General features: G+C 36.3%; 1 protein-coding gene across 2 annotated transcripts; it reads left to right on the top strand.

Annotated features, from left to right (window-relative positions):
* Positions 1–5,821: 5,821 nt before the first annotated feature.
* Positions 5,822–12,330, top strand: ttll10 (tubulin tyrosine ligase-like family, member 10). 2 transcript variants are annotated; one of them, XM_044127010.1, is made up of 8 exons: positions 5,822–5,909; positions 6,112–6,215; positions 8,465–8,651; positions 8,867–9,038; positions 9,678–9,818; positions 10,749–10,820; positions 10,896–10,989; positions 11,781–12,330. In XM_044127010.1, exons 2-8 carry the CDS (start codon positions 6,122–6,124, stop codon positions 12,173–12,175), a joined length of 1,155 nt encoding a protein of 384 aa, XP_043982945.1. In that variant the 5' UTR covers positions 5,822–5,909; positions 6,112–6,121; the 3' UTR covers positions 12,176–12,330. The 2 variants fall into 2 exon arrangements, with proteins under 2 accessions (XP_043982945.1, XP_043982934.1); XM_044126999.1 differs by having other exon boundaries at positions 10,704–10,820.
* The last annotated feature ends 278 nt before the right edge of the window (positions 12,331–12,608 follow it).

The following is a 12,608-nucleotide window of genomic DNA, read 5'->3' as shown; positions in this document are numbered from 1 at the left end:
TTTTTTGCTTTTCGTCGCCATGGTAACTCAAATCCCACCAAAGTAATGGCTCAATGCGGGTTCGAGCATGCGTTTTGATACCACTTTTGTGGGTGGGCTACTCGCAGTGAGTACGAGCCGCGTGCAGAGCGGAAGAAAAATAAATAATAAAGAGGCATTCTATTGGTGTGAACAATAGGTGCCTGCCATGCAATGCATGGAGGCAGTGACTGACTTGCTTCAAGTCAGTCACTGCTCTCCTGTACATTAACTATGAGCCCCAATAATACGTATTAAGAAACATTCTATTGGGTGTAGAACAATAGGTGCCTGCCATGCAATGCATGGAGGCAGTGACTGACTTGCTCTCCTTATGCATTGCTATGGGCAGGCCCCAATAATAATAAAGAAACATTCTATTGGGTGTAGAACAATAGGTGCCTGCCATGCAATGCATGGAGGCAGTGACTGACTTGATTCGCAAGTCAGCCACTGCTTTCATATGCATTGCTATGGGCAGGCCCCAATAATAAAGAGACATTCTATTGGGTGTAGAATAATAGGGTGCCTGCCATGCAATGCATGGAGGCAGTGACTGACTTGCCATGAAGTCAGTCACTGCTCTCCTTATGCATTGCTATGGGCAAACCCCAATAATAAAGAGACATTCTATTGGGTGTAGAATAGGTGCCATGCATGCATGGAGGCAGTGACAGACGAGCGTCGCAAGTCAGCCACTGCTCTCCTTATGCATTGCGATGGGCAGGCCCCAATAATAAAGAGACATTCTATTGGGTGTAGAATAATAGGTGCCTGCCATGCAATGCATGGAGGCAGTGACTGACTTGCCTCAAGTCAGTCACTGCTCTCCTTATGCATTGCTATGGGCAGGCCCCAATAATAAAGAGACATTCTATTGGGTGTAGAACAATAGGTGTGCCATGCAATGCATGGAGGCAGTGACTGACTTGCCAAGTCAGTCACTGCTCTCCTTATGCATTGCTATGGGCAGGCCCAATAATAAAGAGACATTCTATTGGGTGTAGAACAATAGGTGCCATGCAATGCATGAGGCAGTGACTGACTTGCTTCGCAAGTCAGTCACTGCTCTCCTTATGCATTGCTATGGGCAGGCCCCAATAATAATAAAGAAACATTCTATTGGGTGTAGAACAATAGGTGCCTGCCATGCAATGCATGGAGGCAGTGACTGACTTGCTTCGCAAGTCAGTCACTGCTCTCCTTATGCATTGCTATGGGCAGGCCCCAATGAGCGTTTTTTCTTTTTCTGGCAACAAACTGTCTCGAAGCATGAATCAGATTTTTACTTTTGTGTTCAATGTCTGTGTACCATTAATGGCAAAAAAGACATTTTCACTTTTCTCCAAAATTCACCAACTTGACAATTCTTAAGTAGAATAAGATGAGTAGTATTTTAAAAGAGCAGAGGAAATCTTATGTTTTTTGAACAATAACAATATTTGTTGTTAAGCTGTTGCTAAGAGATGACAGCGTTGTCTGGTAACCAAGAGCCACAATGTAAACATTAGATATGTTAGTTTTGCATGTTTTACCAACTCTAAAATTGTTGTCTAAGCATATAAGCAGTATTTCAAAACAACTCATGTTATATAAAAAATATTATTCCTTATTAATTTGATGCTAATAGATGAGCTTTTTTTTCTTTTTCTGGTAAAAAAAACTGCCATGAAGTATAAATCAGATTTTTACTTTTGTGTTCAATGTCTGTGTACCATTAATGGCAAAAAAAAAAAAAACATTTTAATTTTTCTCCAAAATTCACCAACTTGACAATTCTTAAGTAGAATAAGATGAGTAGTATTTTAAAAGAGCAGAGGAAATCTTATGTTTTTTGAACAATAACAAAATTTGTTGTTAAGCTGTTGCTAAGAGATGACAGCGTTGTCTGGTAACCGAGAGCCACAATGTAAACATTAGATATGTTAGTTTTGCATGTTTTACCAACTCTAAAATTGTTGTCTAAGCATATAAGCAGTATTTCAAAACAACTCATGTTATATAAAAAATATTATTCCTTATTAATTTGGTGCTAATAGATGAGCATTTTTTTCTTTTTCTGGTAAAAAAAACTGCCATGACGTATAAATAAGATTTTTACTTTTGTGTTCAATGTCTGTGTACCATTAATGACAAAAAAAAAACATTTTCACTTCTCTCCAAAATTCACCAAAGTGACGATTTTTAAGTATTATAAGATACGTAGTGTTTCAAAACAGCAGAGGAAATCTTATGTTCTTTGAACAATAACAATATTTGTTGTTAAGCAGTTGCTAAGAGATGACAGCGTTGTCTGGTAACCAAGGGCCACAATGTAAACATTAGATATTTTAATTTTTCAAAATTTATCCTCTCTAACTTTTTTGTCTAAGCATATAAGCAGTATTTCAAAAGAACTTATATTTTATAAACAATAATATAACTCAATAATTTGGTGTTAAAAGATGAGCATTTTTTCTTTTTCTGTTAACAAACTGTCACAAAGCATAAATCAGATTTTTACTTTTATTTTCAATTTCTGTTATATAGTATATCTACCATCAATGATAAAAAAACCAAACTAACTTTTCTGTAAAATTCACCAAATGACGAATCTTAAGTATTATAAGATACGTAGTATTTTAAATGAGCAGAGGAAATCTTATGTTTTTTGAACAATAACAATATTTGTTGTTAAGCTGTTGCTAAGAGATGACAGGGTTGTCTGGTAACCAAGGGCCACAATGTAAACATTACATATTTTAGTTTTGCAAAGTTTACAAACTCTAAACTTTTTCAATATTTCAAAACAACTTATGTTTTATGAACAATCTTATTCCTTATTAATTTGGTGTTGAGAGATGAGCGTTTTTTCTTTTTCTCGTAACAAACTGCCTCGAAGTATAAATCAGTTTTTTACTTTTGTGTTCAATGTCTGTGTACCATTAATGGCAAAAAGAAAATTTTCACTTTTCTCCAAAATTCACCAAAGTGACGATTTTTAAGTATTATAAGATACGTAGTGTTTCAAAACAGCAGAGGAAATCTTTTGTTTTTTGAACAATAACAATATTTGTTGTTGAGCTGTTGCTAAGAGATGACAGGGTTTTCTGGTAACCAAGGGCCTCAATGTAAACATTACATAATAGTTTTGCAAAGTTTACCAACTCTAAATTTGTTGTGTAAGCATATAAGCAGTATTTAAAAGCAACTTATATTTTGTAAACAATAATATTACTTATAAATTTGGTGGTAAGAGATGAGCGTTTTTTTCTGGTAACAAACTGCCATGAAGATTAAATAAGATTTTTACTTTTGTTTTCAATATCTGTGTACGATTAATAGTAAAAAAACATTTTCACTTTTCTCCGAAATTCACCAAAGTGACGATTTTTAAGTATTATAAGATACGTAGTGTTTGAAAACAGCAAAGGAAATCTTATGTTCTTTGAACAATAACAATATTTGTTGTTAAGCAGTTGCTAAGAGATGACAGCGTTGTCTGGTAACCAAGGGCCACAATGTAAACATTAGATATTTTAATTTTTCAAAATTTATCCTCTCTAACTTTTTTGTCTAAGCATATAAGCAGTATTTCAAAAGAACTTATATTTTATAAACAATAATATAACTTATCAATTTGGTGTTAAAAGAAGAACATTTTTTCTTTTTCTGTTAACAAACTGTCACAAAGAATAAATCAGATTTTTACTTTTATTTTCAATTTCTGTTATATAGTATATCTACCATCAATGATTAAAAAAAAAACAAAACAACTAACTTTTCTGTAAAATTCACCAAATGACGAATCTTAAGTGTTATAAGAAACGTAGCATTTTAAATGAGCAGAGGAAATCTTATGTTTTTTGAACAATAACAATATTTGTTGTTAAGCTGTTGCTAAGAGATGACAGCGTTGTCTGGTAACCAAGGGCCACAATGTAAACGTTACATATTTTAGTTTTGCAAAGTTTACAAACTCTAAACTTTTTCAATATTTCAAAACAACTTATGTTTTATGAACAATAATATAACTTATTAATTTGGTGTTGAGAGATGAGCGTTTTTTCTTTTTCTGGTAACAAACTGCGACGAAGTATAAATCAGTTTTTTACTTTTGTGTTCAATGTCTGTGTACCATTAATGGCAAAAAAACATTTTCACTTTTCTCCAAAATTCACCAACTTTACAATTCTTAAGTAGAATAATAGGAGTAGTATTTCAACAGAGCAGAGGAAATCTTATGATTTTTGAACAATAACAAAATTTGTTGTTAAGCTGTTGCTAAGAGATGACAGCGTTTTCTGGTAACCAAGGCCACAATGTAAACATTAGATATTTTAGTTTTGTAAAGTTTCCCAACGCTCAATGTGTTGTCCAAGCATTTAAGCAGTATTTCAAAAGAACTTATATTTTCTGAACTATATTATTACTTATTGATTTGGTGTTAAGAGATGAGCGTTTTTTCTTTTTGTGGTAAACTGCCACGAATTATAAATCAGATTTTTACTTTTGTGTACAATGTCTGTGTACCATTAATGGCAAAAAAAAACCATTTTCACTTTTCTCAAAAATTCACCAACTTGACAATTCTTAAGTAGAATAAGATGAGTAGTATTTTAAAAGAGCAGAGGAAATCTTTTGTTTTTTTGAACAATAACAATATTTGTTGTTAAGCTGTTGCTAAGAGATGACAGCGTTGTCTGGTAACCAAGAGCCACAATGTAAACATTAGATATGTTAGTTTTGCATGTTTTACCAACTCTAAAATTGTTGTCTAAGCATATAAGCAGTATTTCAAAACAACTCATGTTATATAAAAAATATTATTCCTTATTAATTTGGTGCTAATAGATGAGCTTTTTTTTCTTTTTCTGGTAAAAAAAACTGCCATGAATTATAAATCAGATTTTTACTTTTGTGTTCAATGTCTGTGTACCATTTATGGCAAAAAAAAAAAACATTTTCACTTCTCTCCATAATTCACCAAAGTGACGATTTTTAAGTATTATAAGATACGTAGTGTTTCAAAACAGCAGAGGAAATCTTATGTTTTTTGAACAATAACAATATTTGTTGTTAAGCTGTTGCTAAGAGATGACAGCGTTTTCTGGTAACCAAGGGTCTCAATGTATACATTACATATTTTAGTTTTTCAAACTTTACCAACTCTAAATTTGTTTTGTAAGCATTTAAGCAGTATTTTAAAAGAACTTATATTTTATAAAGAATAATATAACTTATTAATTTGGTGCTACTAGATGAGAGGTTTTTTCTTTTTCTGGTAACAAACTGCCACGAAGTATAAATCAGATTTTTACTTTTGTGTTGAATTTTTGTTTTACAGAATATTTACCATCAATGATTAAAAAATGAAATAAAACTAACTTTTCTGTAAAATTCACCAACTTAACAATTCTTAAGTAGAATAAGATGAGTAGCATTTTAAAAGAGCAGAGGAAATCTTATGTTTTTTGAACAATAACAATATTTGTTGTTAAGCTGTTGCTAAGAGATGACAGCGTTTTCTGGTAACCAAGGGCCACAATGTAAACATTAGATATTTTAGTTTTGCAAAGTTTACCAACTCTAAATTTGTTGTCTAAGCATATAAGCAGTATTTCAAAACAACTCATGTTATATAAAAAAATATTATTCCTAATTGAGAAGCCAGTGCTTCTCAATTCCAGTCCTCAGGCCCTCCTGCTCTGCATGTTTCAGATGTATCTCTACTCCAGAGCAGCTGATTCAAATGATTGATTGGCCATCAAGTGCTGCAGAAGCCTGTTAATCACCCACATATTCAATCCAGGTTTGTGGCAGAAGGGAAACACCTAAAACATGCAGGACAGGGGGGCGTGAGGACTGGAATTGAGAAACACTGGGCTAAGCTAAGACCCTGAACCTTTCAGGTAACAGCTGGATTTATACTGAGATTAAAATTCTCACAAGTGGACATTTTTTTTTTTTTTTTTACTAGCTAAGTGACTTCTGTGGGCAATGGATTGGCTGAGATTTTATTCACGGTTATCGGATTAAAGGGATCTGACCGAGTACATGACACACTTTTTCAGATTTTGATTTGTAAAAAAACCCCAAAAATGTCCCTTACAGGAGACTGAAAATGGAGGAGTTCATTCCTACAACGTTCCGCATGGATGTGAAGGAAGAGAGGGAAGATTTCTTTTCCCGCAACGCCCCGCAGGAGGGTGAAACAGGTAAAACACATTCTGTGTACATCAACGACAACTATTCACCGGTTAAACTGGATACACCCCACGTTTGCAGGCTTCATTTGACAAAGATTAATCACACATAACCGCCTGTGAGCGTGACAATGAAAAGACGTTTGTTCTTGATGGTGTTAGGACAACAGTTGCCTAGGTGAGTGTTTGATTAAGGGGTTGAAAACGTTGGAAAATAATGCACTTCACCTCCCATGAGGCCCTGATAAAATCACTAGGGTCGCATGCTGCTGCCATGGAGATGAGTCAGCAGAGGGCAGGGCTGAGACACAAACAAGAAGATCCTGAACGCAGCACTGCTGCAGCGCTGAACAAAGCCACGAGAAGCAGATGAAGGTCTTTCCTAACTTATAATAATAAAAAGGAAAACACACAGTTGATGTTGTGCTGGGACCTGGAGATATAAATGACTAGATCCAGATTGATTGGTTCATCACAAACACATTGTGCTAAGTGGAGTACAGGTTAGTCAAACACAGCTATCACTGAGCAAACAGGAGAAGGACTCAAACAGCTGGTTTAGATCTCTGGCTGACGGATGGATTCATGGGACAGGCGAGAGAAGAATAAAACATAAAAAGAACAAAGTCAAACTAGAAATGTTAAAGATGTAAAACACTCTCTACACAAGTCTCACGTTCTGGACTGTGAAATAAACAAAAAAGGTTTGCAGGTAGTTGTGAGCTACTATTTTCCATTAAAAATAAAATTTTCAGTGTGCATATGCTTAGCATTTGCACATTTCCAAAGTAAAGTATTGTGCAGATATCCTAAAACCCATTACTTCAGCCTGCCTTGCTCTTTCATGTTTTGCGCTGTGTATGCTTAAGAAAACTAAGAGTCTGAGTGAGCAAAAGTAAGTGGACACATAGAAAATAGATTAAATGTTGCGTTTAAAAAGCCTAACAGAATAACTGCACTTGAATGTTTAATAAACTAAAACAAAATAATTAAATACCTGACACAAGACCTGACAAATGCATCCATCTTTGGTTAATTATTTACTCTATGCCAAGCTTTCAACAAATAACAGGTGATATTTTCTGTCTATTAAACTGTAACCTCTGGTCTTTTTCATAAACCCAGCGGAAAGAATGGGAAAAAAATTGGCTGCTGGAAACAAAGACCCTGAAAATCCCCTCTAAAAGTGGTTCATTGTAAAGTTAGAAGTAATGAAGTAAATTCAGAAACAGTTCTCAATGCTCGCAACGTAATTTCAAATCTTTACTCTCAAAGTTATTGCATCGCATGCTGACGAAAACAATAACTCTTGCTGAATTTTTTATTAACTTGTTGATACAATTTGGTGCATTTCTTTAGATAGAAACTTTCCAAACTAATCTGAATAGTGATCTAAATGTGTTGCCTTGTTTGATACGAAGCATTAATGTGGATTTCAATAACTTTTTCTGTGAAGTGCCTTGAGACGACGTGTTGTGAATTGGTACTGTACAAGTAAGCTGAATTGAAACTTACTTGTATAGTAAGCATTTAAGTAAGTATATTTTTGCTTTTGACTGAAAATGAAAAGCAAGAGTAGAAAACATCAAATGCACATGACATAAGTTGTGACAAATTGAATGATAAGTTCAACTTATCAAGAGTGATATGGAAAGACAGATTCTTGCCCTTGGTGTACGGTTTCACCGCTGACTATTCGTGTGGTTTAAACATGCATTGCAAGCAATGCAGTCAAAGAAATTGTCTGTCGACCTTTAGATTATCTTTGTGATGAGATTCAAATCTATAAAATTACTAACTCACAAACAGATTTAGCTCTCACAAGCAGAGTTCATGATTTTCCCCTTAGAGTAAAAGTCTGCAATAAGTGTCACAAGACAGCAGTAAAATGTAAGAAGCATCAACAATTACTACTTCCGGAAAGAAATGTTCCACTCCTGGTTTACCTGATTACCATTCTCATCAGATTTGTTTTTGTGTATTTATTTTGGAGCACAAAAGTATTTTTTCAAAACAGTAATAACTTTACATGTTTTGTACCTGAAAAGGCTTGACTTTGACTAATCCTTCATGTTTGACTGCAAAACTAAAGAGGTTTCATTCAGTGCCAAGCTTATATAGTTACAGGAGCGACTGGAACAGCTCCAGGACAAAATATAATAAACAATTACCTCGACATGCCTGCTCCTGCACAACAGAAGAACAAACTGCTTTAATAGCAGCTTGGCGTGTAATTGATGTGGCTATGTTTGTGGTGGCAGACAGGGAGAACACAGAGAGCAGCATGTGGATCTGTAAGCCCACGGGCCTGAACCGGGGCAAAGGAATCTTCCTCCTGAAGAACCAGCAGGATGTGGCCGAATTCAGACTGAAGCTACAGAAGATGGAGGAGCACCAGGCCGAGCGTAAGACGCCTCACCGCCGGATTCAGGCTCACATTGTCCAGCGGTAGGTGAACACCTGAAGTGTAAAACAAATTATCCTTACAAGTAGAAGGGTTGAAACTTAATCTCTTTCTCTGCTTCTACCTATGGTCACACAGCTGAAATCTATATTTAAATACATTTCAATATACCTAACACACTTTATTTTTAGGAAGTTACATTTCTTTTTAGCAACGTGGCCTTTAAAATAATGTTTTTGTACTCTTGTTTTTGTCCTAGTTACATCCAGAAACCCCTTCTGCTAAATGACAGAAAGTTTGATGTGCGCTCTTACCTTCTCATTGCCTCCACGTCGCCCTACATGGTCTTCTTTCGTCATGGGTATGTCCGACTGACGTGTGACGTCTACGATCCCAGATCCAAAAACCTCTCTGCTCATCTCACCAACCAGGTAAACAAACAAACACACATACATAGTGTGTCTTTTTGACTTCACAGGGACTTTGGATTGACTTTCATTCATTTCTTGCCCTGAACCTATCCATTACCAGTACATACCTAACACCAATCCTACTCTATCATTAAACCTAACCCAACTCAACTCACACCTAAGTCTTAAACTTCTTGTTGGGCACTTCCAAAGAAAAGCATTTCAGAAAATACAAGCAGAGTTGACTTGGCTTTCTGTCTGAAATCTGGAAAACATGAAATAACTTTAACCTTTTGAAGTCTACGCCCGCCCTGTGGCGGGCATGACGTCATGCATTTAAAAGACTTCCATTTAGACCCAAGACTCCGAAGGGTTAACATTTTTGTCGAGTGGTTGACGGAGGTATACAACACTGATCTCCAGTACGACTTGCTGTACAGTGGAACGCAGCTGAAATTGTTCATCTGACAACAAACCTTGTTGCTTTGTCTTCCTTCTGTTCTTTACATTCTAGTTTCTGCCCGGTGTTGTAGCTGGGCTGAAATTAAAAAAAGAGTCATGCCTCCCCACAATACTGAGTCATTCAAAGGCTTTAAAAAGAGTTGCTACCTACACTTTTCTGTTTTGTGAGTCTCTTCTCCCCCTGCTGTTTGTCTCCAGTACATGCAGAAGAGAAACCCTTTGTACAGCCAGCTCAAGGAGGACACTGTATGGTCTATGGAGAGCTTCAACGCCTACGTCAACGAAAGGTTTCAGGTTGCCAAGGGTCTGCCCAGGGACTGGGTGCTGGGAGCCTTTGCGGTGAGGTCTGTGGTGTGCTGTAGCTCTCAGGGACCAATTACCAGCACAGAAGTGGTAGTTGGCACTGGTAGCTAATTGAGAATGTGGTTAGTTTTACATGAGCTCATTTATGTAGGAAGAGTCATCAACTTATGGCTAAAAAGGAAATATTACAGGTTGTTTTTCTCCATACTGACATGAATTGTAATAAGCCGTTTTATTGTTTTTTGGGGGGTTTTTGCGTTAGCTTTGTTAAATACAACTCTAAACCTTGATTATGGCATCTTTTGTGGTCTGTAAAGTTAACCACTACCTGTTTGTTTTCTTCAGAAACCTGCTGATGCATCTCAGTTATGAATCTAGATGTGAGTTTGACGGTTATTTTAAAGATGTCATAGCTGCACAGAGTCTCTGCATCATGGGTTTTATGTCATATTAAAATGTGATCAAACTCACTAATGCATCAGATTGTTTAAAGAGAGCACTAAAAAAGCTCACTCATCTTTGAGAGATAAAATGTTTAGTTTTATTAGAGAGGTAGAACATAAAATCTGTATGACATTCACATGTTGAGACGAGGATGGTCAATTCCCTCAAACAAATAATTTTTTTATAGCAGTGGCATAATATTTCACTGTAAGTCTTACTTAGAAAAGAAAGAAACATGTTAGAAAAAGTCTGGTGTGAGGTTTGCTAAACTAATCCTGTCATTTGATTATATGTTTTTGATCATTATCCTGCTGGAAGATCCACTGTTATTACCCAGTGCTGGCAAATTGGTCAAAGTTGTCGTTTGTGCGCACGAGCTTGGCCAATGAGTAGATTCTGAAACAGACACTGACCCTAAGCCATGATAAAGTATGGATTAACTTATGGATATATATATTTTTTCTGTTCATATATCAGAAGCGCATGCAACAGATCATGACCCAGTGTTTCTTTGCCGTCAAGACCAAGTTAGACTGCCGCCCTGGATTCTTTGACTTGATTGGCTGCGACTTCATGATCGACGAGGACTTCAAGGTGGATTTTGAAACTTCTGAGGCAGAGCTGGATATTAATATGCTGGTGAATTATGTCTTCATGTGACACTTCCAGGTCTGGCTTCTGGAAATGAACTGTAATCCAGCTTTACACAGAAACTGCGAGGTGCTGAAGGAGGTGATACCCCGCACTGTTGGAGAAGCACTGGGTCAGTTTAGCACATTCTGCAGACTTTGAGCACAAGTTTTTTTTTATTTTTATAGTTCTGGGTATGATATATATTACTGCTTAATTGCTTAAGTAACTCAAGTGTGAAACCTACCCAATGTTCTTTAAGTGTTGTTTCATGGTCCTCTACTTAGCTACACGTTTGTGCTACATCAACTTGAGTATCTATTTCTACTTAACCATTTAACTGCCATGAGGACGCCGGTGTCCGATTAACCCATTGACCTGCATGTGACAAAATTTGGGGTGACAGTTAAAGGGTTAAGACCCAATTTCTCCTCTCTGGGAAGCGTTTATTTTACAGCCTTTCTTTATGGCATACTAGCTGAAAGATTTACATATTTGTTCAGATTAAAAGAAGTCTTCTACAAGTTGAAATGAATACTTTTTGGACTTTTTGAGTCCAGTTTAAAGACATTTTTGAGATTACTATCATTTAAATTTAAGGCTTGCTGTACATGAATGAAAAAGCAACTTTAATTTAAGTTAGTTTACTTGACAACACAAACAATTTACATAGAATGTCATCAATGCATTCTGGTACTTTTTAAGAATGGGACTTGAATTCAATCACAAATTAATTAAATAACTTTGACACCTACACTAACTGCAGACTTTAGCCAACTAATCTTTTCGAGAAAAACCTTATTAGATACTTTTTTCCCATGGCAGAGTTGCTAGTGGGTGTAGATGTTTGGATTTTAATTTAGTAAACATTCATCTAATCCAACCCAGCTAAAAGTTATTTTGTCTACTGATTTTTCTGCCTAGATTTAACTCTGGAGCTGTTCAACAAGTGTCGTCTCAGGCAGCAAATCCTTCCTTTAGCCAATCAACGGGACTTTGTTCTGCTGTATTGTGGTGCCGTAGGACTTGTCGACAACAAGAGGACCGATAGTAGTGAGTTCTACCAGAAAACTAAAAACAACAGGAAGCCCAGACAGCAGAAGACCAGGACAGATATCACAAAAGGGAATGTTGCATCACTGGAGGATCCTCTGACTGAAGTCACTGAGACAAAAATGTTACCTCTTCATCAAAACGCAGCGTCAGCAGGTGAATGCCCAAAGGCTGTGAGGAGGAAGACCGGAGTACCCGGAGTCACATGGAAGCTGAGCAAATGCAATTCTGTTGAGGGTCGTTTGAAAGCCGAAGGCCGAAGATGATGGGAAGCAACCGAAGGCTTAGCAGAAGAGAAAGATCACCATGTTTCTGTCACTGTCATGTTTCAGTGCAGCACATTCTGCAGACTGCACTGCTCAGAGAGAGTAGTGCAGGTGGAAAAGTTTTGGATGAAAATAAAGACTGCCTTTGTCTTCCACATCGTTGTCTATTCTTATTGTGTTCCTCTTCACAGGAAAGCAGTCTATTATGTATTTTCCAGGCATTTTATAGCAGAGTCAAGAAACTATGCTACCTTCAGTTGTTATAAAAAGGTATGTATCAAACATGACTTAAAAGAAATTTGGCTTTACAGTGTAACATTACTAAACCCAGTGGTGTCTTAGGTAAACCTGATGCAATCAAGGGTTTCATTAATTTCATGAGGTGTGTTTGAGATGGAAGACTGTAAGTACCTGGACTACTGTCTTAGATGTT

This window comes from Gambusia affinis, linkage group LG01 (assembly GCF_019740435.1).
Source record: "Gambusia affinis linkage group LG01, SWU_Gaff_1.0, whole genome shotgun sequence".
Classification (NCBI taxonomy): Eukaryota; Metazoa; Chordata; class Actinopteri; order Cyprinodontiformes; family Poeciliidae; genus Gambusia; species Gambusia affinis.
Note: the sequence above shows the minus strand (reverse complement) of the source record. Positions and strands in the feature narration are given on the sequence as shown.